At 43.4% G+C, this 23,693-nt stretch overlaps 1 protein-coding gene across 2 annotated transcripts in view; it reads right to left on the minus strand.

The window, feature by feature from the left end:
- Positions 1–1,730: 1,730 nt before the first annotated feature.
- Positions 1,731–23,693, minus strand: part of MIER1 (MIER1 transcriptional regulator) — a 66,778-nt gene continuing 44,815 nt past the window's right edge. Inside the window, exons 8-13 of one of the 2 annotated variants that reach the window (XM_077450524.1) lie at positions 18,000–18,151; positions 15,067–15,148; positions 14,783–14,874; positions 7,717–7,844; positions 3,378–3,517; positions 1,731–2,310 (exon numbers count right to left, since the gene is read on the minus strand). In XM_077450524.1, coding sequence (XP_077306650.1) covers positions 2,006–2,310; positions 3,378–3,517; positions 7,717–7,844; positions 14,783–14,874; positions 15,067–15,148; positions 18,000–18,151 — 899 coding nt within the window. In that variant the 3' untranslated portion in view covers positions 1,731–2,005. Of the gene's footprint in view, positions 2,311–3,377; positions 3,518–7,716; positions 7,845–14,782; positions 14,878–15,066; positions 15,149–17,999; positions 18,152–23,693 lie in introns of both variants that reach the window. The other variant, XM_077450523.1, reaches the window with a different exon arrangement.

A 23,693-nucleotide genomic window follows, 5' to 3' on the forward strand; every position in this document is an offset into this window, starting at 1 on the left:
CCAGTCTTATAGGATAAGTTCACTTTAAAACAAAGTGCAATGATCATCATTGCCCTCTTTCCCCAACCCACCCTTCACCCCCTCCACAGATGCCCGTGGTTCAGCGGTTTGTTTAGATCCAGTGCCGCAAGACTTCACTATCACTGGCTGGGCATGTGCATTAAAGACTTCTATGGAGCAGTCTCCATTCACTTCTGACCTTGGGATACAGCCCCAAATAAGATTCTGGATGTAAAGAAACAGCAGACCGAGATAGTATGCATCTACGGGCAGGTGAAAAGAATAGGAATTTTGTTTTTAGGTGCATTTATCCTTTTATGAAAATATCAGTTGTGGATTGCATGACCCTTTCAAACATCTCAGTCATGGGACAAACCCCACAGACCACTCTATGAGCTGTTGGATGTAAACGGACCACCTGTCCGTTTACACCCGACTACCATCCGAACTGATCAATGAATGGGAGACGTATCCCCATCCATCTGTTTTTAGCAGATCAGATGTCGGCAGGTGTCAATGGACACTTAGATGTTGACATCCGCCGCTCCATAAAAGGCAATGGATAGTCTGATCGGGTCCGCCTGAAAAAAATCTGAAACGATCAGTCCTCCCACATGAAAAGGGGCTTTAAGCTACTTTTTGTTTTGATATAGAGAAATGGTAATAGGACACAAACGGCAGCACAGTGGCTTAGTGGTTGGCACTTCTGCCTTGCAGCACCTGGGTGCTTGCTTTAAATCCCAGCCAGGCCATCACCTGCATTAAGTATGCATGTTCTCCCAGTGCTTGTATGGGTTTTCTCCAGAAACTCCAGCTTCCTCCCACACTCCAAAAACATGTTAGGTTAATTGGCTTCTGTCTAAACTGGCCCCAGTATGTGCGTGCCTGTGAGATAGGGACCTTGAATGGAAAGCACCTTGAGGGCAGGGACCGATGTGAACATAAAAAAAATAAAAACATGAGGTGGTTTTTATCACTTCCCTAATACAAAAACAATTTCAAAATAATGCTTTGCCTAAACAAGTTTTTCTGTACAGCGTCAACACCTCTTCCATCTTCCTTATGATCATGTGTTGCTAACAACCACTTCAGAATATAAATCCTGTTCCAGGCAACCCATCTGCTGTGCAAAAGCTCAAAGCACTTTCCCTCCCCTGAAGCCCCCCCTTCAATACAAGGCAACGCATTTTCGGATGACAGCACATTGAAGATAATCGCTAAAGTGTGTAAAAATAAAAGAAAAAAATAAACAGCTGAAGATACGACCATTCTAATGAATATAAATTTAACAATATTACCAGTAAACGATGAATAAAACAATGCAGTTTTTCTTGCAAGAAGAAAAAAAAAGATAAAATCGGACATACAATTTTCAGAATATTAATTTCTTATAATAAAAGTTTACCAACTGTACAAGTTAAGAAAATTATACAAGCTTTGTTTAAGAAAGGACAGTTCATTCAAAACTGTAAAAATCTCTCAAAGGCTACTAAGAAATCTGGAAAAATACACCACGTATCTTTTTCAGCCCAGATAGGAATAGAAAAAAAAGACATCATTGATGTCAATAATATATATACACAAACCTCATTTGGTTTACTCTTCTACCTATAAAAAACGGTGCCGCCCCTGAGGGCCCTGCTTTCCTTAGCAATTTCAGATCCAACATGTTTTTGAAACAACTCTTGATAGGAAGGGAAAAAAAAAAAAGTAAAGCCCCCCCCCCCCCCCCCCCCCCTCCAATAATGCAGAAAAATAAGTTATTTCTGACAACCCCTTTTGCTATAATGTATATTGGATACATTCTGGATGTCCTTCCACGACGTTCATTTTTTCCTTAAAAAAAAATCTAATTCCAAAAACGTCGCTGTGAAATGTTCTCTGGGGTCCCGAGAAATGGTATTGAGAAACCTGTTAAATAAGCATTATAACCCTGAAATTTCACGGCCCCGAGAAACAAAACTGTTTCAAAAAATGTCACCATGGAAAAAAATAAAATTTTTCCTTAGACCTCTCCTTGCGAGAAGATTTCCTGAGAAATGTCTGACGATCTGGGGCTGTCTTTACCAGGGCTGTCGTATCGTCGTCTTTTCACAGATCGTTCGCTGCCGTCCTCCGACTCTCTGTCGCTCCTGGAGTTGTTGGCCAGGCTGAATTTAGGGTCGCTGGCAAGGCTGTCCCGGTTGTATCCGTTGGTGTCGGTCTCGTTTGAAGGAGGTTCGGCGATGCTGGGACCGTTTAAATGCAAGGATCCCGGTACAGCGTCATCTCTGCAGCTTGGCATGTCTGATGGGCCATTTGAAGACACCCCTAAAAAGACCAGATAGAAATGAATTGGAAAGTAAAGCAGAAGGCGGCTTTTGTTAGTGAGAGTGCTGTCATCTATGTAAAAGACTGAGTGTTACAAATTATATATATATATATATATATATATATATATATATATATATATATATATATATATATATATATATATATTATATACACACACAACGTATTTAATTGTTGTATAACGTGCACAGGCACATAACACACACACCTTCATTTTAAGAGGAAAGTTTCAGGAAAGAAAAATAAAATTTAAAATCAAGAACGTCGAAGCAAAATAGGGTCACTACCCATTAATGCAGCCTGATCAGTGCCCATCAATGCAGCCTCACCATTGCAGCCCGATCAGTGCCCATCCGCAGCCTCACCATTGCAGCCTGATCAGTGCCCACCTGTAGCCTCACCATTGCACAGAGATTAGAGATGACGGATTACACAGAGCGGGGATCTGCGGTTTAGTCTGCAGCCTCTGTAACAGTGTTTCTCAACTCCAGTCCTCAAGGCGCACCAACAGGTCATGTTTTCAGAATTTCCACTATTTTGCACAGGTGATTTGATCAGTTTTCACTGCCTTGGCAATTACCACAGCCATTACATCTGAAGGGAAATCATGAAAACATGACCTGTTGGTGCGCCTTGAGGCCTGGAGTTGAGAAACACTGCCCTGTAATACAAAGTCCCGCCTCCTGGACCGGCTCCTATGATAGACAGAACACGGGTCCAATGCCAGGACATGCAACGTCTTTCATAGGTGTCGGTCCAGGAGGCGGGACTTCGCATTACAGAAGCTACAGAGTAAACGGGAGATCCCCGCTCTGTGTAATCTGGCGGTGCTCGCACCCTCCCCCAATGAAGATATCGGCGTATGACATGCACACATAATTTGCACTTGAATTTTCAGGGGGGGAAGTGTGTGTGTGTTATACACGGATAAATACGAGAAAATTTTATATATATATATATATATATATATATATATATATATATATATATATATATATATATATATATATATATATATATATATCCCACTTTAAAGTCTGTCTTACCATTCTGGTTAGTGTTGCTGGCCGCACTGTCTTCCTTCTCAGACTGGCTGGTGCTGCTGTTAGAATTAGTGGGAGGGGGAGACGGGGCCTGACTGGAAGCAGCACTCTCACTTTCATCCAGAAGGCGATCCATATAATCCCTAGAAAAGAAGGCACCTCAATATTTACTTTATACCTTCCATAGTTCAATGCAACTAAAGCACCTGGGAGACCGCTGGTCAATGTACAAACTGTACAACTTCACACATGAGCACCAGGGAAAACACTCGACATTCTCCTTGTCTGCCATGATCTAATCACATGTACCGTATATACTCGAGTATAAGCCGAGTTTTTCAGTCCACTTTTTGGGCTGAAAAAAGCCGCCTCGGCTTATACTCGAGTCACTGAAATTTTTGCCGGAGATGGAGGAGAAAAAGGGGCGGGGCCATGCCGCTGGTGAATGGCCTGTAAGTGTACCGCTCAACACCATCCCCTCTGCTCTGCTCTCCCTCCCTGTCCAGTTTTTTTTTTTTTGTTCCTCGATGTGCTGTATGGCTGTATGGCTGCAGTGGCGGGGGGGGACTCTTTCTTCTATTTCGGGTGCGGAGGAATACATCCTCTGCACTCCTCAGCATTAGGCTGGTCACCGCAGTGGGGGGACTCTTTCTGCTATTTAGGGCGCGGATGAATACATCCTCTGCACCCGCGCCGCACACCGCTCAGCATTAGGTTACTCACTGTGTGCTGCGGAGTGATATCCGATCCAATCCTCTCTCTCTCTCTACACACTATAACAAGAAGCAGAGAGAGCAGGGGCCGGGCGATCCAGTCATTTTTAAGTTGAGGTGAGCGGCAAAAAAAAAAAAATGAAACTGACCTGCTTTTGTAGACCTTATTCTATCTACCGTATATTGATTAGAATCCTGTAATTTTTTTTATCTTAAGCAATATTGTACTTTAAGGCTGGGTTCACACTGCAGAGGTTACGAGAACCGGATGTGATTCGCACTGCACTGCAGTGCAAATCACATGCGATCTCTGTGCGATGCAAGTTCAGCCATACAGATAGTATGGCTGAATTGGCATCGCATCCGACCCAAACTCGCACAGGACCCTTTTTTTGGTCCGCAGCAGAATCGGATCGCATGGGTGTTCACACCATGCGATCCGATTCCTGTCCGAGTTTGCAGATCGCACTGCGATATGCGAACTGATCTGGGGGTGTCATTAACATTTCACTGACACTCCCAGCAGTTCGCATAGGGCAGTGTGAAGTGCCGCTGGGAGGTATGCGATGCGGGAACCTGCTGCGGATTGACGGCGTTCCCGCATCGCTGCAGTGTGAACCCAGCCTAAAGTGCAATTACCGGTATTACAGTAAAATTATGTTTCAAAAGGCTGGGTTCACACCGGAGCGATGCGGGAATGCCGCAAATCCACGGCGGGTTCCCGCATCGCATACCTCCCAGCGGCACTTCACACTGCCCTATGCGAACTGCTGGGAGTGTCAGTGAAATGTTAATGACACCCCCAGATCAGTTCGCATATCGCAGTGCGATCTGCACACTCGCACAGGAATCGGATCGCATGGTGTGAACACCCATGCGATCCGATTCTGCTGCGGACCAAAAAAAGGGTCCTGTGCGAGTTTGGGGCGGGTGCGATGCGAATTCAGCCATACTATCTGTATGGCTGAACTCGCATCGCACAGAGATCGGATGTGATTTTGCACTGCAGTGCGGTGCGAATGACATCCGGTTCTCGTAGCCACAGCAGTGTGAACCCAGCCTTAATGAGTTCTAGCACATGTAAACACAAAAGAATACCGGTACCCTTTTTTTTTTTTGTTAAATATAAAAGATGTTGCACCGAGTGGTGAATAGATACGGTACCTACCGTACCATGCTTTAAAACGATGCCCACCTGTGGAATGGCAGCACACTACGGTAAATTTATATTATCCATAGACGGCGCCGGGGTCTGGGGAGGGGCAATGGGTGGGGCCAGGGTGGAGCTGAAGGGGGCCCCGTCAGGTAGGCTGTACGGGGCCCCATGATATAAAGTTATTGTTGATACCATATTGTTTTATTGACCCTCTTTACACTTTTATATTTTTTTACAGAGATAGTTTACTGTTTTTCTTTGAAATAAATATTCAAAAACATTATTGGTATCTATTTTTATTTTTGAAATTTACCGGTAGCTGCTGCATTTCCCACCCTAGGCTTATACTCGAGTCAATAACTTTTTCCAGTTTTTTGTGGTAAAAGTAGGTGCCTCGGCTTATATTCGGGTCGGCCTATACTCGAGTATATACGGTATGTTAAAATGGAACAGAATGTAAAGATTTGCCTTGTTATAGAGAACATCTAGTAAAGCTAATTTGCCCTAAGTAGCACCCTAAGGGCCAGTTCACACCACAATTTCTGCATTCTGAATGTTTTTGCATGCATATTTTTGATGCCTTCTGGTGCGTTTTCTCTTCTTCATCCCAATTTAGGACGTGCGTTTAAGCGTTTTGCTACTTTCCGTACAGAAGCAATGCAACAGGTTCTACTTCTGTTGACAGCACTGGTGTGAACTAGAGCCACTGGAATACATAGAAAGCACTGAGGGATTAAAATGGCGATCGCTGCAATTTTTTTATGTTATTTATGCAGCAGTTTTGCAAATGCAATTTTTTTGAAAAACACTACGGTATTTAAAAATCTCCATAAACTACGCTTTAAATGCGGTTACAGGTTACCTGTATAGTGTTAAAAAGGAGGTCTAGTGCAAGAATTATTGCTCTCGCTCCAACGCTCGTGGCGATAACTCACATGTGTGCTGTGAATACAGTTTACATATGCATACGTGACTTCCATATGCGTTCACTTCTGCACACAAGCACGAAGGGATGGGATTAAAAAAAGAATGTAAACATCCCTTGTAATAGAAATAATGATGACAGGTCCTCTAATTTTTGATCTTTTGCTTTGCAAAAAATAAATAAAAAATTACATCCAGCCTGGACCATAAGTGACTTCATGACCTCGCTCCGGTCCTCCAAGGCCATAGAGGCGATTAAAGAGTATCTACGCTTTGATCGACCTATGGGAGCCATTTGTAATATTTGTAGGACAAACTGGCGCAAACGTAAAGCCAGCAGGGGTGCGGGCTTGGGACTCGCCCCCCTCCCGCCGCTTCAGTTTTTAATGAGAAAGCCAGCTGCAAAAAATGAACAGGGGTTATGGCTTCAGCTATATATATATATATATATATATATATATATTGCAGTCAGCAAGTAGTTAATATTCATGTGAAGAGTCGGTCTTGACTCCACATCCGAATATTAACCACTTGCTGACCCCAATACATAGATAATAGCTCTATATATCCTCCAGTCTAGACCTTTGCTACAGTTCATATTTAAGATGCCATCTGATGTTAAATCCCGGTCCCCTATGCAGCGTTGGGGACTCTTAACAGTGTTCTGCTGCCATACTGTGCCATAGGTACTAATACCCCTTTGCATTTGACCAATGTACAACAGGCGTGAGTGATTTGCATTGGCTGACAATGTAGGGCATTTGCCTTTTATATTAATACTCACTGAAATATTTTAGAGGGGGATTTGACGTCTATACAAGATAGGTGTTTGATTTTGTGATAAAGATGGTAATCTTGCATAAAGCATTTCCTTAGGCCTTTCTCTTTGTATGTAAATTGTGTTGTAGCTTGGACTTTACTATAAGGGCCCCTTCACACGAGCTATGTGATCAGGTCCGCCTGTCAGTTTTTCGTGCACACCTGATCGGACCTTACAGTCTCCCCTATGGAGTGGTGGATGTTAGTGGATATGTCTATCTGATCCTGCCCACAAAATCCAGACGGATGGTGGTCCTATTTTCCATCCATCTGACGGATCGAATCAGATGGAAACAGACAGGCGGTCCATTTCCTTCTCAATTTCCCCATAGAGGAGAGCAGGACTAGGTCCGCATGCGCTCGTCATCCACCTGCTCAGCAGGGTTCAGCAGAGCGATCCCCCCCCCCACTGAGCAAGCGTAATCCGTTCCATGGAGGTGCCCGTGTGAAAGGGACCTAAGAATTATTTCATACATTTTTTTTTCCTTTTTCCTCTGCTTGCCTTTGTGGGCACAGCTTCCACAGTAGAGATGCACTTCAAGCACTGATAAGCATCATCTTTAAAAATTCTAATAATGATATTAAATGCAGTTACGTTGTAACAGTGTCTTTGTCATCTGTACAGAATGCGGATTAGTGATGTCTTGCAAACTGTAACCTTGTACGACTCATCATATCAAAAGCCTACACACCGCAGCCTTTTTCTTCTGTCTCTATACAAAGTACTCACGTGACGCCGGGGTGAAGGTTGTACTTCTTTTTGCCGAATCGCGTTTGCTGGGCGAAGAAGTCGTATCGCTCTGACTTCTTCCACATGTAATAAAAAGCCACGCACTCTCCGACAGACCGCGTTCTTACCTATGATAAGCATTAGGGGTGGAGATAAGGCAACATTCGCCAAATCAAGTACACAAGGCTACATGCAGCATCACACAAGGACAGTAGTATAGTGGTTATCTTTTACAATGCCAGGGTATGTGTATGTATGATTCTGAGAAGGAACCCCGCCCATCTGGAGTTTATATCTCTCTCCACTTTTGCAAGCATTTCCTACCCATCATAAATATATAGAGTATTTGTAGATTCATTGACTTCTACTAGAATTAGCCCTACTGTTCTTGGCTTTGGGGGTAGTAGATTACAATCTCCTCAGAGGCAGAAACAAATGAGTTTTTAGTTCTTGCAATTGTCTTCTAGGCCCAAGAACTGCATTAAGGGAGAAAGTTACATGCCTCATCCTATACCCGGATATGCCAAGTATTTTGTAGTGGCTCCCACAGAAGAATGGTGTGCCAGGAAAGGAGTTTATTATAAGTGAGTCGGGGGTTGGGCTAGTGAGATTTTGTCCCTTTTCCCCGAACAGGAAAAAAAAAATAATAATAATATGTCTCTACAACGTCACCTGTCCATGCATAAGACGTGCTAGATCTCATATTATCAATATCCAATGCTAGTGTGTTTCCTTTATGATGGAATCACTTTGGTGAGGCTGCTCCCTCTGCATGATGCACTACCCACAGATGGCAATAGTTGACCTCAGCTCTATAAACAGCCCAGGCATTGGAAAGTTACATACTGAAGCCCTGTTGAAGGAGGAATGTGTGATCCCCCAAAAAATGTTGGCTCATTTATTCTATGGGTTGTTTAATAAAAAATAAAATTACTTTGGGCTATCACCATCGGTGTGGCACCTGTAGTAGGATTTCATATTAACACATGCATTTCATATTAATCCATGTATTTCATATTTGCATGTGTGTTATTGATAATGTAAGTATTATTCTTATTATTGTGGTATCATTGTTATTAATTCAATATTAAGCAATAGTTATTAGTCTCTAGAAATGTATACTATACGATTTCATAATATAGACAATCTACATTTAAAATTTGAACTCTTGACCACGATCAAGAAAAACAACCTCGACAATAAATTAAATAAAATAAAACCTTGCACTGTCTGCTTGAATAACATTGTAAAACTATGTACATTAAGTTGACCACTCCATAAAGATAAGGGTCTGCCTGTTTCTGTTGGACAATATTAAATGAAACCGTTAACGAGGAAGTAAAATCCCCTTGTGTTCTTTTACCTATAGGCAAGTCTACAATAAGGCTTACCTATAGGAACTTGCACGGTTTAGGAGATATTTACTGTATACCAAGCCCGTATACGTCATCGGCACATGTGCTCTGAAGACACAGCCACCCGTGCAATTTCTTCAGGCCCTGTGGCGTGACCGGTGGGTCCCGTGGCGACGTCATCACGGCTCCGGCCAATCGCAGTGCCGGAGCCCACGAACCTGGAAGTAACTTCAGGAACGATGTCGGCCATGTCAGCGGTGTGCGGGCACCACTGCAGGGCTTCGTTCTGAGGTATTTCATAATGAGCTAGTAGGCTAGTAGTACTAGCTCATTATACCTTTGTTTTGCAGGGTTTTTTTTTTCTGGAGGTTTAAAACATCTAACTTTGGGCACACTATATATATATATATATATATACACATATACATACACACACATATATATATATATATATATACACACACACACACCTAGCATATTTATGTAACCAATAAGAGCATACATATATAGAACTGTATGGTTACACACTTATAAGCATTTAGCGCACAGGGTAGGGTGAGCGAAAGTTAATTTTCCCAAGTTGTGAATATGTTAATGTCTTTGGGTTGGAGAAGTCTTACCAAAAAAAGAAGAGTTTGATTTAAAATGATGAACACGTTGGGCGCCATACTGTTTATAGACAAGGATTTTAACTGGGTACAATTAAAGACAAACAGTTTAAAAAAAAAAAACTCATAATAACCATATAGTAATTGTGGTAATGAATAGATTTATCTGGTTGTATGACAGATGTCAGATTTATGGTTAGTTACAATGATGTAGCTCTTAGCAACCAATCATATTGTGCCACATGTAATCTAAAGTGAAACTTTTAAATCAAGATAAAGTGCAGAAAAAAAAATGGACTTTGTAGACACCAATTATAAAAAGTTACATAATAGTTTATTAAACACATAATGGTACAATCAATCACGTTTAAAAACTTTTTTGCAATAAAAAAAAATGCAAAACTGACATCATACATCATTGTGATCCTGCAAACATGATGTAGTATGCAAGAAAAAAACGCTTTTTTCTTGCATACTACATCACGTTTGCAGGATCACAATGATGTATAATGTCATGCATTTTTTGTCTTAGGCCGCGTACACACGGGCGGACTGTTCGCCCAACCTTGTCCGCTGAACAGTGTTTGGGCGGACAGTCCGCTCGTGTGTGGGCTTTCAGCGGACAGTTTCAGCGGACAGTTTGACGGACAAAGTCTTTCGGAAATTCCGAAAAACTGTCCGCTGAAACTGTGTTTGAGCGAACAGTCCGCCCGTGTGTAGGCTACTTTCGAAATGAGCAAACTGTTCCCGCTCGGAGGAAAGTCTGCTCATTTCGAGCGCGTGTGAAGGTAGGCGGGGCCCGCGACGGAGACGTCGCGGGCTCCGCCGCCTGGAATGGGCTTAAAGGGGAACCCCAACGCCGAAAAAAATCGGCGTGGGGGTTCCCCCAAAGTCCACAACAGACCCTTGTCCGAGCACGCTACCCGGCCGGCCAGGAAAGGGGGGCGAGCGAGCGCGCCCCCCCTCCTGAGCCGTACCAGGCCGCGTGCCCTCAACATGGGGGGTGCCTTGGGGAAGGGGGGGCCGCGCGGCCCCCCCACCCCAAAGCACCTTGTCCCCATGTTGATGAGGACAAGGGCCTCTTCCCGACAACCCTGGCCGTTGGTTGTCGGGGTCTGCGGGCGGGGGGCTTATCGGAATCCGGGAGCCCCCTTTAAGAAGGGGGCCCCCGGATACCGGCCCCCCACCCTATGTGAATGAGTATGGGGTACAATGTACCCCTACCCATTCACCTGTGAAATAAAGTACAAAAAAAAACACAACACAGGGAAAAAATATTTTATTGCACAGCTCCGGGAGTCTTCCGTCTTCGGGGGTCTTCTCGCCGGACTCCTCCGCTATCTTCGTTTAGCTCTTTTGCTAGCGGAGGAGTCCGGCTTTCTTCCTCCCCGCCGCCGGCCTCTTCTCCCGACTTCGGGGGTCTTGTCCCCCTCTTCGGTTCTTCTGCCGGGCCACCGCGCCTTCTTGTAGCTCTTTTGCAGGCGGTGGCCCGGTCTTCTGTCGCCGCTGCCTTCCGTTCTTCTGTCGCCGCCTTCGGTTCTTCTGCCGGGCCACCGCGCCTTCTTGTAGCTCTTTTACAGGCGGTGGCCCGGTCTTCTGTCGCTGTCGCCGTCGCCGCCTTCCGTTCTTCTTCTTCTTCTTGTTCTTCTTCTTCTCCAGGAGATGTTGACACGTCGCTCTCTCCGGCCGGAATGCCAGAGCCGCGCTGTGCGGTCACTTATATAGTGACAATGGGGCGGGGTCACATGGTATATGTCACATGGGTTGGTCACATGGTGACCCCGCCCCCTTACGATGTCATAGTCCCCATGTGACATCAACCCATGTGACCAACCCATGTGACATATACCATGTGACACCGCCCCATTGTCACTATATAAGTGACCGCACAGCGCGGCTCTGGCATTCCGGCCGGAGAGAGCGACGTGTCAACATCTCCTGGAGAAGAAGAACAAGAACAAGAAGAAGAAGAAGAACGGAAGGCGGCGACGGCGACGGCGACAGCGGCGACAGAAGACCGGGCCACCGCCTGTAAAAGAGCTACAAGAAGGCGCGGTGGCCCGGCAGAAGAACCGAAGGCGGCGACAGAAGAACGGAAGGCAGCGGCGACAGAAGACCGGGCCACCGCCTGCAAAAGAGCTACAAGAAGGCGCGGTGGCCCGGCAGAAGAACCGAAGAGGGGGACAAGACCCCCGAAGTCGGGAGAAGAGGCCGGCGGCGGGGAGGAAGAAAGCCGGACTCCTCCGCTAGCAAAAGAGCTACACGAAGATAGCGGAGGAGTCCGGCGAGAAGACCCCCGAAGACGGAAGACCCCCGGAGCTGTGCAATAAAATATTTTTTCTCGTGTGTTGTTTTTTTTTTTGGGTACTTTTATTTTACAGGTGAATGGGTAGGGGTACATTGTACCCCATACTCATTCACATAGGGTGGGGGGCCGGTATCCGGGGGCCCCCTTCTTAAAGGGGGCTCCCGGATTCCGATAAGCCCCCCGCCCGCAGACCCCGACAACCAACAGCCAGGGTTGTCGGGAAGAGGCCCTTGTCCTCATCAACATGGGGACAAGGTGCTTTGGGGTGGGGGGGCCGCGCGGCCCCCCCTTCCCCAAGGCACCCCCCATGTTGAGGGCACGCGGCCTGGTACGGCTCAGGAGGGGGGGCGCGCTCGCTCGCCCCCCTTTCCTGGCCGGCCGGGTAGCGTGCTCGGACAAGGGTCTGTTGTGGACTTTGGGGGGACCCCACGCCGATTTTTTTCGGCGTTGGGGTTCCCCTTTAAGTCCATTCCAGGCGGCGGAGCCCGCGACGTCTCCTTCGCGGGCCCCGCCTACCTGTACACGCGCTCGAAATGGGCGGATTTGCCTCCGCCTTACGTGGGCGAGTCCGTTCATTTCAAAAGTTGAGCGAACTGTTTGGCAAACAGTTCGCTGAAACAGTCCGCTCAAAAAGTGCCGTGTGTGGCCATGTCCGTCCATGCTAATTTTGAGCGGACTGTTTGCCGAACAAAGTTGGGCGAACAGTCCGCCCGTGTGTACGCGGCCTTAGAGAGATGTTAGTTTTGCATTTTTTAATTGCAAAAAAGTTTCTAAACGTGATTGATTGTACCATTATGTGTTTAATAAACTATTATGTAACTTTTTATAGTTGGTGCCTACAAAGTCCATTTTTTTCTGCATTTTATCTTGATTTAAAATTGACTTATAGGACGTGGCACTGCTCTATCACTAAGACTCCGACAGTGCCATCCTGTGATGGAGCCTTGGTAAACTTTTTGATAAATAAAAAGTGAAACCGTTTAAAAAAAAAAAAAAAAAAAAAAAAAAAACGCCTGCGTTCCTTTTTTTCTTCACGAAAATAATGAACTTTCTCCCAGCTGCAGCTGATGTTAATAAATACTTTCTCTTTTGGAGATTCAGTGCCTGCACTGTATTCTTGCTTTCCACATCGCACCCTTAGTTAGGCCTGGTTCACACCTATGGACTTTTTGTGTGAGTTTTTAGTTTTGCAGAAACAGACTACAGACCATTTTACATTGTTTCCTATGGCTGTAGTTTATATCTGTGCATTTTTTGGAAAGGGCCAGGGACTTTTTTTCTGGTTCCTTAGACTTCAATGGGTCAAAAATGTGTATTGAAAAACGCAAAATGCACCTGGAATATGCAAACTGCATATTCCTGCATAGGTGTGATCTAGGCCTTACTTTTTACTTGTCTATTGAGGGTGGAGTGACAGCCCCCCAAAGCAAGGTATGCTCAAAATAAAAACATGTTCCCTTGCAGCAGCCCTGGTCCAGAAGTCTACCCTAAGTGCGTGCTTCTGCGGCTGCATGACTTTACTGCCCCTACCTGACACTGTACCTGGCCACACACCGATGGGCACAAAGTGTACACCTTGCTGGGGAGCAAGCAAGATCACTCTGCCCTGAGCTGGTAGTTGAATGTCTCTCTACATATTTTTAAAATAAGAAAAGCATACCTATCTTGTGAAGTTAACCGCTTCCCGACCAGCCGCCGCAGTTATACTGCGGCAGGTTGGCTCCCCTGCGCCAGCCGTCGTAGCTATACGTCGGCTCGCGGGGTTGGGATAGCAGGCGTGCGCACCGCCGGAGGCAACTCTGGGGTGCCGATGCACATGGCCGATGGTCGCGATGAACGCCTGCCACGAACAATAGGGACAGAACGCGGAAGTGTGTGTGTGTGTGTGCGTGCAAGAACACAAATCCCTGTTCTGTTCTGAGAAGAGTGACAGATCGTGTGTTCCTATTAGCTAGGAACCATGATCTGTCACTTCCTCTAGTCAGTCCCTCCCCCTTCAGTTAGAATCACCTCCCAGGGAACGCAGTTAACCCCTTGATCACCCCCTAGTGTTAACCCCTTCACTCTTGGTGACTTTTATACAGTAATCAATGCATTTTTATAGCATTGATCGCTGTATTAATGCCAATGGTCCCAAAAATGTGTCCGCCATAATGTCGCAATCACAATAAAAATCGCAGATCTCCACCATTACTAGTAAAAAAAATAAAAATAATGAATAATAAAAAGGCTATAAATCTATCCCCCATTTTGTAGATGCTATAAATGCTACAGATGCTACTTATTGCGATTTTTTTTTACCTAAAATATGTAGAATACATATTGGCCCAAACTGAGAAAAAAAATTACTTAAAAAAAAAAAAAATATGGGGATATTTATTATAGCAAAAAGTACAAAAAAATGTCGCTTTTTTTGTATATAGAGCAAGGGATAAAAACCGCAGAGGCGACCAAATACCACCAAATGAAAGCTCTATTCGTTGGGAAAAGAAAAAGACATCAATATATTTTTTTTTTGGGTGCAATGTCACACGGCCGCGCAATTGTCAGTTACAGCAACACAGTGCCGAATCGCAAAAGTTCTCTGGTCAGGAAGAGGGTAAATCCTTCTGGGGCTACAGTGGTTAAAATAAAAACTATAATGTCTTTTTTTGTTTGCATTGATAAGCTTTTAATACCCCTTTAAGCCAAGGCTATGAATCACAAAAATTGTATCTATTGACTAACTTATACAAAACAAAAATCTCTCCCCTCAGTCTGAAGAACACCAATACAATTAGTTAATTGCCGTTTACCTTATTTGCCTGAATCAGGTGGAAATCTTTTCCGTACGCTTTAAGCCCTTGCTCAAAATTCCGACACTCCTCCTCTGTCCAAATAGAGAGCTCTTCTGAGGGAAGTATAGAAAAAAACATTACATTTTTCTTTTTTTTTACCTGGAACTGCAGAATTCTATTACAACAGAAAATACTGATACTGGAAGGAAGACATTTTTATGTACACAGTAAACTGTCAGTATGTCTAGTGAAGGACACAGCAAGACATTTGTTGTCCTTGTTTTCAAAAGATGGGTGCTTACCACGTGCTGCTTTCACATTAAACCTTAATCTTCTCAGTGCTTCTTCTGTATCAAAGTTACATTTCACCAGCTCATAAAGGGCCTAGAGGGCAACAAACAAGAGTCAAATTTGAGTTACATAGATTAAAGTGATTATAAAGTTACATTTTTTTTATTTATTTTTTTAAATACCAACGGTGTTATACTTACCTGCTCTGTGTAGTGGATTTGCACAGAGCAGACCCAATCCTCCTCTACTTGGGTCCCTCTTCGGTGCTCCTGGCCCCTCCCTCCTGTTGATTGCCCCCACAGCAAGCAGCTTGCTGCACACAGAAGGCTTTTTATCTTAATGCATCAAGATAAAAAAAATAAAAAATCTTCTGACTTTACAACCCCTTTCAACTATATAAATCCTAACAATCAACTGCCCTTACTTATGGTTTCTGTTAAATATACCATTGAGAGAGGTTTTATATTTGTTTGAGTGAAAAAAAATAAAAAATACCTGTAGATCTTGCTGGAGATCTAGTGCTGTCCTCCGGACTCTGCAGTGTTATCTCAAGCAATGTTATCAGCCGCAAGAAGAAGCATTCCCCACAATGGTATGGATATGAGCAAAGGGGGAGGTGTTCTGTAGGACACACTTCCTGTCCTGGGGGGACAACACTTCTCTTACACAGATAGATAGAGCTGGAGAGCGCGAAATCAGGCTCACTTTTGCATAGAAACCAATCAGCTTCTCACCTCAGCTTGTTCAACTAAGCACTTGCCAAACATGTTTTCTGGCACTTGGTTTACAAGTTCAACACAGTATTTTTTAGCGCAGACCCTAGAGAATAAAATGGCGGTCGTTGCAATGTCACAGCGTATTTTTTTTGAAAAATACACTTAAATGAATTAAATAATAAAAATCATGAAAATAAAATCACAAAAAAGAGCAGTGCAAAAAATAAAAAATATTACATACATATATATACACACACATATACATATATATATATACATATATATATATATATATATATATATATATACATACATATATATATATATATATATATATATATATATATATATATATATATATATATATATATATATATATATATATATTTATTTATTTTTTTTTCTCAAAAGTGTGCATAATTAAAAGAAAATTTGTGCAAATAAACAATTACCGTATTTATCAGCGTATAACGCGCACTTTTTTCCCCCTTAAAATCAGGGGAAAATCGTGGATGCGTGTTATACGCCAATCCCCTTGCCGATTGGGAGCCTCTCGGCTGTTCTCGATGGCTTTTGGGCACTCTCACAGACCCGGGTGAGCTGTCGAGAGCTACCGAGCGCCGCCGAGATACACAGGACATCTGCTCTGTAACTCGGTGGCGCAATTTTTAAATGGCAAGGCTACACTGACAAGGCTGCATTGATGGGCACTGACAAGGCTGCATTGATGGGCACTGACAAGGCTGCATTGATGGGCACTGACAAGGCTGCATTGATGGGCACTGACAAGGCTGCATTGATGGGCACTGACAAGGCTGCATTGATGGGCACTGACAAGGCTGCATTGATGGGCACTGACAAGGCTGCATTGATGGGCACTTAAATGTAAGTTTTTTTCCTTAAACTTCCCTCCTAAACTTGGGGTGCGTGTTATACACCGATAAATACGGTAAGTCCAGATATGCAATAAACTTGTGCTGTGTATCAGCACTATGAAAGGTATAAGAAGTCCAGACTGTGTTTAATTCCCCAGTGGAATGGGAAGCTTTCACAAACACCTCCAAGACTGAAAGGAAAAAAAGGGGGGGTATGGGGTTTAGACAGTGCCCCTTATAAGTTAGACTCTTGCCAGATTAAGCTAGGTCAGTCGCATCAACAGCAGATCTTTAATTAGGCAACCTCTCTCCTCAAATCTCGTTATAGCCAGGAGGATGGATCACATGCCAGTGAGCTCGTTCAGAAGATTAGAAAGCACTCCATAGCGTTACTCTTGTCAGTATACCAACAGGGGTCCTGCAGATGTCTCCTACCACACACTTCCCCGCTCTCTGGCGAAGCTGGTATTCCCAAGTGGCGTGCTGACGTCAATGTTGGACGTCGTATGATCCCACCCCGACATCATCTGAGGGCAACAGCCAGAGAGCAGAGCAGAGTGTGTCAGGAGACATCTGTAGGACCCCTATTGGTATAGCGACAAGAGTAATGATATGCTGGATTGATTTTAATTTACTTGCAAGTGCAACTCCTAAAAAGGGGGGGGGGGATTTTATACAGTGGAACCTTGGAATGCGAGTAACGCGGTCCAAAGTCGCATGACAAGTCGCACTAGTGGAAATGAAGCCTTAAACCCATTACTCACATGTAGCTTCCTCAGCTGGGCATGTGCCACACCATGCACACAGTGACCATCAGTGCCATGCAGAAACAACCATGTGGCTGTACACTGGAGAAAATCTTCAACATGTTGCATGGTAATCTATATTACAGTTTCTAACAAACAGAACACACTTCAAAAGCCTGCCATGTGTAATCTCAGGACTGGATAGACCATAATACAAATCGTTGGTCAGGTAAAACTCCTCCTATAAAAGTTGTTTACCCTGTTGTATATTAGCTATTTGGTGTTCAACTTTAATGTTAGGACAGGTACATTTCTACTGTGTCCTATGATGGCCTGCAAGAAAAACCACAGTACCCAACGAAGGACAAAGAGATAGAAGTGACCACCCAGAGTTCTGCGTATGACTGGTCATTACAGTTCTCCCAACAAGGAAGCCCAAGCAAAATAATGAACACTGGGAGCAATTCAAGATGTAAACATTTGGGAAAAGTATTTCCCTTGAAGCATAAAATGTTAAAAAAAAAAAAAAAAAAAAAAAAAAAGGGAAGCAGCAGGAAAGTACTAGATACAACACATGGTAGATACACTATTTGTGCTTCTCCAGTACCTGTTCATTGTCCTTTATGTGTGCTCCTTCAGGAATGGCATCCAGTCCCTTTTCCTCCCCAGTTCTCTTCGATGCCTCTATCAGAAAGTCGATCACTCTTTCCTCTCCTACATAATCCGGATTCCACAGTAACTGGTCATCGTTTTCATACACTGCATCATAAAACATTCAAATCAAATCCGGATGAATTTGCGTTCTGTACAATAAAATGACATCTAAGCATTTAATGCATGCCTTTACAGCACTTTGTATACTTGTTCTCTCAGTTTTGCTGTTATTAAATGTGGTCATTAAACATGTCTGTTTTTTAAATCCAACTTGGCTTCAAGATTCGTCTGTTCATATGTCTGCCACCTATCCGGATGTTAACAGTTGGTAGTGTGGGTTCCCAATGTAAAAAATTAAACTCCAGGCAGAAGAGGAAAAAAAAAAAAAAAAAAAAACAACACCATTAAATCCAATTGGGTATTTGTGAAAAATGTTTTTAATTCTGCTACTATAGGTACTTGAAGCTGTTTTTAGATTAGTTTCCTGCACAGAAGGGTGGGAGAGGAACTTTTTTTTTTTTTAAAGATTGTTTTATTATCAGAAAATAAGGATCACATACAAAATGCCATATAAATTCAAAACTAGGCATAAGAACAGTACACATTCACAGGACCAGCCAAAAGGCCAGCTCCTCCAAGCATAGAAGACCCCCACTGGAGCCACATACCGGACACCTGTTTCCTAAAAGTCTGACAATTGGATTGTGTTTTTTTTTGGGGGGGGGGGGGGGGACAGGAAATTTAATCCAAGCAGTCTCGCTGTATTGCATACTGTTGTAAAGCTAACACTAGGAGATTTCCAACAGGAAATGTGAGAGGTAGAAGTCAATGCATGACAACCTCCTGAGCAGCCAATCTATGCCTTTGAGCACAAATGCAGTGGTTAATTAGTCCTCAATTTAGATGACAAGGTGTAATAGCCGACACCTTTTTAGGGTTGTAATCAACCTCCTTCGTTAGGGCTTGCATATAATTGGTGAGCAGTTGCATATAGGAAGTATTGAAACCGTCAGAACGGATGGACAATTCACATGCTTTTAAAGGATAAGTTTACCTCTTTGGGAACATTACCTGTTCCCAATGCCGCAGCCGCCTCCCCCCCTCTGTGACAGCAGTATGGGGAAAAGTTCCCCGTACTAGCTGTCACTTTTTGAAATCAGCGCAGCCGTGTTGGACTCCGTCCACGTGGCCGTGTCATTCACACAGCTGTTTGATCTGTGATCTGAATGATTTACAATCCCCAACATCCTTTGTGGCTTTCGGCTTGTAGTGCTCAATGAACTACCGCGGTGCTGGAAGTTCATTGATTCTTCCGGTGAAGGTATCTGCTTGCCTGTGTGGGATGTACGGGCACACAGGTACAATGACAGATCTGCAGGAGACCCGCATGGCACCTGCTGATCACTGGCGCAACGCTTTACAGGCTCCAAAATAAATAAATGCACATTTTTTACCTGCAAAAAAAAGGGGGGGCATTTTTTTTATATTCATAATTTTTATTAACACCAGTTTTTAATTTACAACACTTTAAAACGAAACAAATACATTCTAATTCGACTTGCACATAACAAAACTTTTTTTTTTTTTTTTAACTGAACTTATACTTTAAAGCTCTAAAGAAGAGGAACTAATAAAATGTGTGTTTTTGAACTCTTTGGGAGCCTAGACATTTTGGATTCTTCCATGAGTGTTCCGAGGCCCCCCTGGAATACTTGAGTTGCCTTAGCCAAAGCACTTTATTCCATGAATCAGGAAATCTGCCCTCGATAACGGGTTAAAAATAACAAAAGATTTAGTGCTTTATACCCAACACCCCTTGAATTTTGCCTCCCAGGTGACAGTATTTGGGAGCTATGTGTCAATATAACTAAATGTAGACAGCGTGGGGAGCAGGCAGACCCCAATACCTTGCATTTCAAAACCCATATATTATAGCAGACATAAATCACTTTTTCTGAAGCCTCAAACATTTTCTGAAAATGTAGTCACTGGTGTATCCACTTTAAGAGTGGCCACATGATGTTGCGGGGTCTCATGCAGCCAACATTGCAAGCACACCCTGGCCGGGAATCTAGGGCTGGATCTAAAGATTTAACCAACTGCCTACAGGGCACTTACACCCCCTTCCTGCCCAGGCCATTTTTCAGCTTGCAGCACTGTCGCACTTTGAATGACAATTGCGTGGTCATGCTACACCCAAACAATTTTTTTAATCATTTTCTTCACACAAATAGAGCTTTCTTCTGGTGGTATTTAATAACCGCTGGTTTTTTTTTTCGTCTCCTTGAATAATGGGCGCTGATGAGGCGGCACTGATAGGCTGAACTGGTGGGCATTGATGAGGTGGCATTTATGGGTACTGACGAGGCAGCACTAATATGCTGCACTTATGGGCATTGATAGGCGGTACGGATAGGCAGTACTGATGGGCATTGATCGACAACAGTGATGGGCGGCACGGATAGCCAGCACTAACTGGCGGCACTTATGGGCACCGATTGGCGGCACTTATGGGCACCGATTGGCGGCACTTATGGGCACCGATTGGCGGCACTTACGGGCACCGATTGGCGGCACTTACGGGCACCGATTGGCGGCACTTATGGGCACCGATTGGCGGCACTTATGGGCACTGATTGGCGGCACTGATGGCGCTATATTGTAATCAGGGCACTGATGATCAGTGCCCCGATTACATGTGCAGATGTCCCCCTGCGTGGAGAAGCCACTGATCGGCTCTCCTTGCCACACACTCTGTCAGTGTCAGGCAAGGAGCGCAGATTACTGGCAACTCAGTGTTTACATGTGACTGGCTGTGATTGGACACAGCCGATCACATGGTTAAAGAGCCACAGATGCGGGGCTATTTACAGAGATCAGGGTCATACCGCGTCCCAGTAAAACAACGCAGCCGTCACGGGCACGCGCAAGAACAGCATCCCAGAACGAGAGCTGTACCGCCCCGCCATCATTTGACGGTGGGTGGGGGGCAACTAGTTAATATGGCTTATGATCAGGGTAATTATGTAGGTTTTTTTTTTTGTTGTTTTTTTAGTAGGTTGACATTTTGTTTATTATTTGGGGTAAAGCTAGAGAAAGTGGTATATTATTTGCATTTTGGTGTTTGATTTTCAGTTTTTTTTTCAATCTGTGTTATTTATTTTATGTTGTATTTTAATAATATGGATGGTTTATTAGAATAGAGTATAATTTTAATTAAAGGGGCACCGAATGGAAATTTTGGTGCTGAAACCGAAAATTCAGGATGCCGAAAATCAAAAATTATATTGTTATATATAAAATTGTATTTTATTTAACTTAAAGTGGAAGTAAACGCCCCTATCGTTTTCAGCCAAGGAAGCTGCCATCTTTGTCTCTGTTTAATCTTCAACTGCTATGGTGCTGCACATGTGATTCGTTATGACACCAGCCATTGGATGGTTTGATAGTTTGGCTGAGAGCACAGCCAATGTGCAGTTAGCATTCCCGGCATGCCTTTTTTTTTTTTTTTTTTTTAACTGTTTAAATCAATGGGTTTACTTCCACTTTAATATAAATTTTAATTAATTTATTGTTGGCCAATAATCGGCACCTTGACTGCTAGAAAAGCTCAAGAAAAAAAAAAATGGATCCATTTAAATCATATGTATGTCTTCACACTGGTCTGTTGCATTTCCGTTGAGTTTCCGCTTGCTGCATTTTTGGTCAGTTAAAATAAAAATGTAAAAAACGCACCTGCCCATTGAAATGCATTGAAAAGGCAGCAAGAACGCATTAATAATTCACCTGTGTTATGTATTTAATGTGGTTTTTGAGTCACATGGCCTATGAACACACATCATGAGCACAGTAAAATCGCAGCAAAATCGTATGCGTTTTCAGAGCCATCATTGGCACCTTTATCTCTTATCTGCAAAATTCTGGCCATTTTCAGCCATCAAAATTTCAGTGCATCTCTAGTTTTAAATTTATTTGGTATTAATTGCAGTTAGGCTTTATGTACACTGCTGCTGGTAAATGGACATTTAGGAGAAGTTGGGTTTTTGTTTTTTTCAGCTGCCTCTGAACTCTCCTCTATGTTATCTTTTCAGTACATGGGGTAGTTTCTAGGCAGTTGAGTTTAGAAGCATTTTTTTGGAATGCAAAAAAAAATGCAATCAGGACGGATGTGGAATGCCAAATGGCTGTAACAGCTTGTAAACGCGGTAACTGCATTTCGTTTAAAGGTGTTTTTCATTTTTGGCCATTTGAAAAAAAATATTTTTTTTAACATTCAATTTTTTATTTAGTTATCAGAACATAAAACAACAAATAAAGACAGTAAGTATATAACAGGATTCACACAATTACAGTTACATAGAATAGCGAATGCATTTTTGATAAATACATTAAGTCAGTATAATAATCATGAATAAACCTTCAAATTCATATCTTTAAATTCAGTTTCTAGCTAGTAAACCTCCAAGAATAAACCTATTTACCCCTAGGGGAGCAAACTGTGAACAGGTCTATTCTAACATGAATAAACAAAAGAGAGAACAGGATGTCGTTTAGTATATCAATGTATTCTAGCAAAGTCAAACCAATCAGGAAATGAAAGCAGCATAAGTCTCTACAAGGAATAAGCAATACCAACAGGCTACCTAGTGGTAGTTAAGACTGAGCGTACAAGTCTTTCAGTACTGTAGATGCTTTAGGACAGGGATATGCAATTAGCGGACCTCCAGCTGTTGCAAAACTACAAGTCCCATCATGCCTCTGGGTGCATGCTTGTGGCTGTCAGTCTTGCTATGCCTCATGGGACTTGTAGTTCTGCAACAGCTGGAGGTCCGCTAATTGCATATCCCTGCTTTAGGATGTATGATCCATACATGCCAGTGCTTCTTAAAATGAATTAAAGTGGTTGTAAACCCTTACAACACACTTTGATCTACAGGTAAGCCTAGATTAAGGCTTACCTGTAGGTCCAAGAAATATCTCCTAAACCTATACGGTTTAGGAGATATTTGCCCGAAGACATGCGCCATAGACAGTGGCATGCAGGCGCACTGAGCGCGGCACCATCAACGACGGAGATGCCACGCGTGTCGGCTCCCGTGCGCATGCGCGGGAGTGACGTCATTGCGGCTTCGCCGCATGACAGCGGCGGAGCTGCAAGACCCCACCGAGAAGATGGATGCGCCGGACTACAGGGGACAGCGGTGACTTCGCTGGCTCCTGTGTCAGGTAAGTGACACATAATGGACTACTATGCGATGCATAGTAGTCCATTATGGTTTGCCTTTGCAGGGAAAGGAAGAGGAAGTAAACTCATCAGGGTTTTCTTCCTCTTTAAGTTATAATTTTTAAGTGCCAACAGTAATTCATAGTAAGCCTGGGTGTTGACTCTAAGAATGACATCACACAGGTTAGGGGCCTCAATTGATTTCCACATTTTCATTATGGTAAGTCTAGTCTTGACACTTTCCCATTTCAATACATAATATTAGTGAAAAGATAAAAAAAATTAAAACACTTCTAAAACGCAAACGCGGCAAAACACTGCTAAACGCAGCATGTAAACGTGGCAAAACACGTTTTAAGCGTCAGTTACTATCTGTCAAGTTAAGTGGTTCAGGAGAGGTTGTAAAAATACCCCGTGTAATGA

This window comes from Lithobates pipiens, unplaced genomic scaffold (genome assembly GCF_037356315.1).
Source record: "Lithobates pipiens isolate NorthernLeopardFrog02 unplaced genomic scaffold, aLitPip1_a1.2 Scaffold_23, whole genome shotgun sequence".
Classification (NCBI taxonomy): domain Eukaryota; kingdom Metazoa; phylum Chordata; class Amphibia; order Anura; family Ranidae; genus Lithobates; species Lithobates pipiens.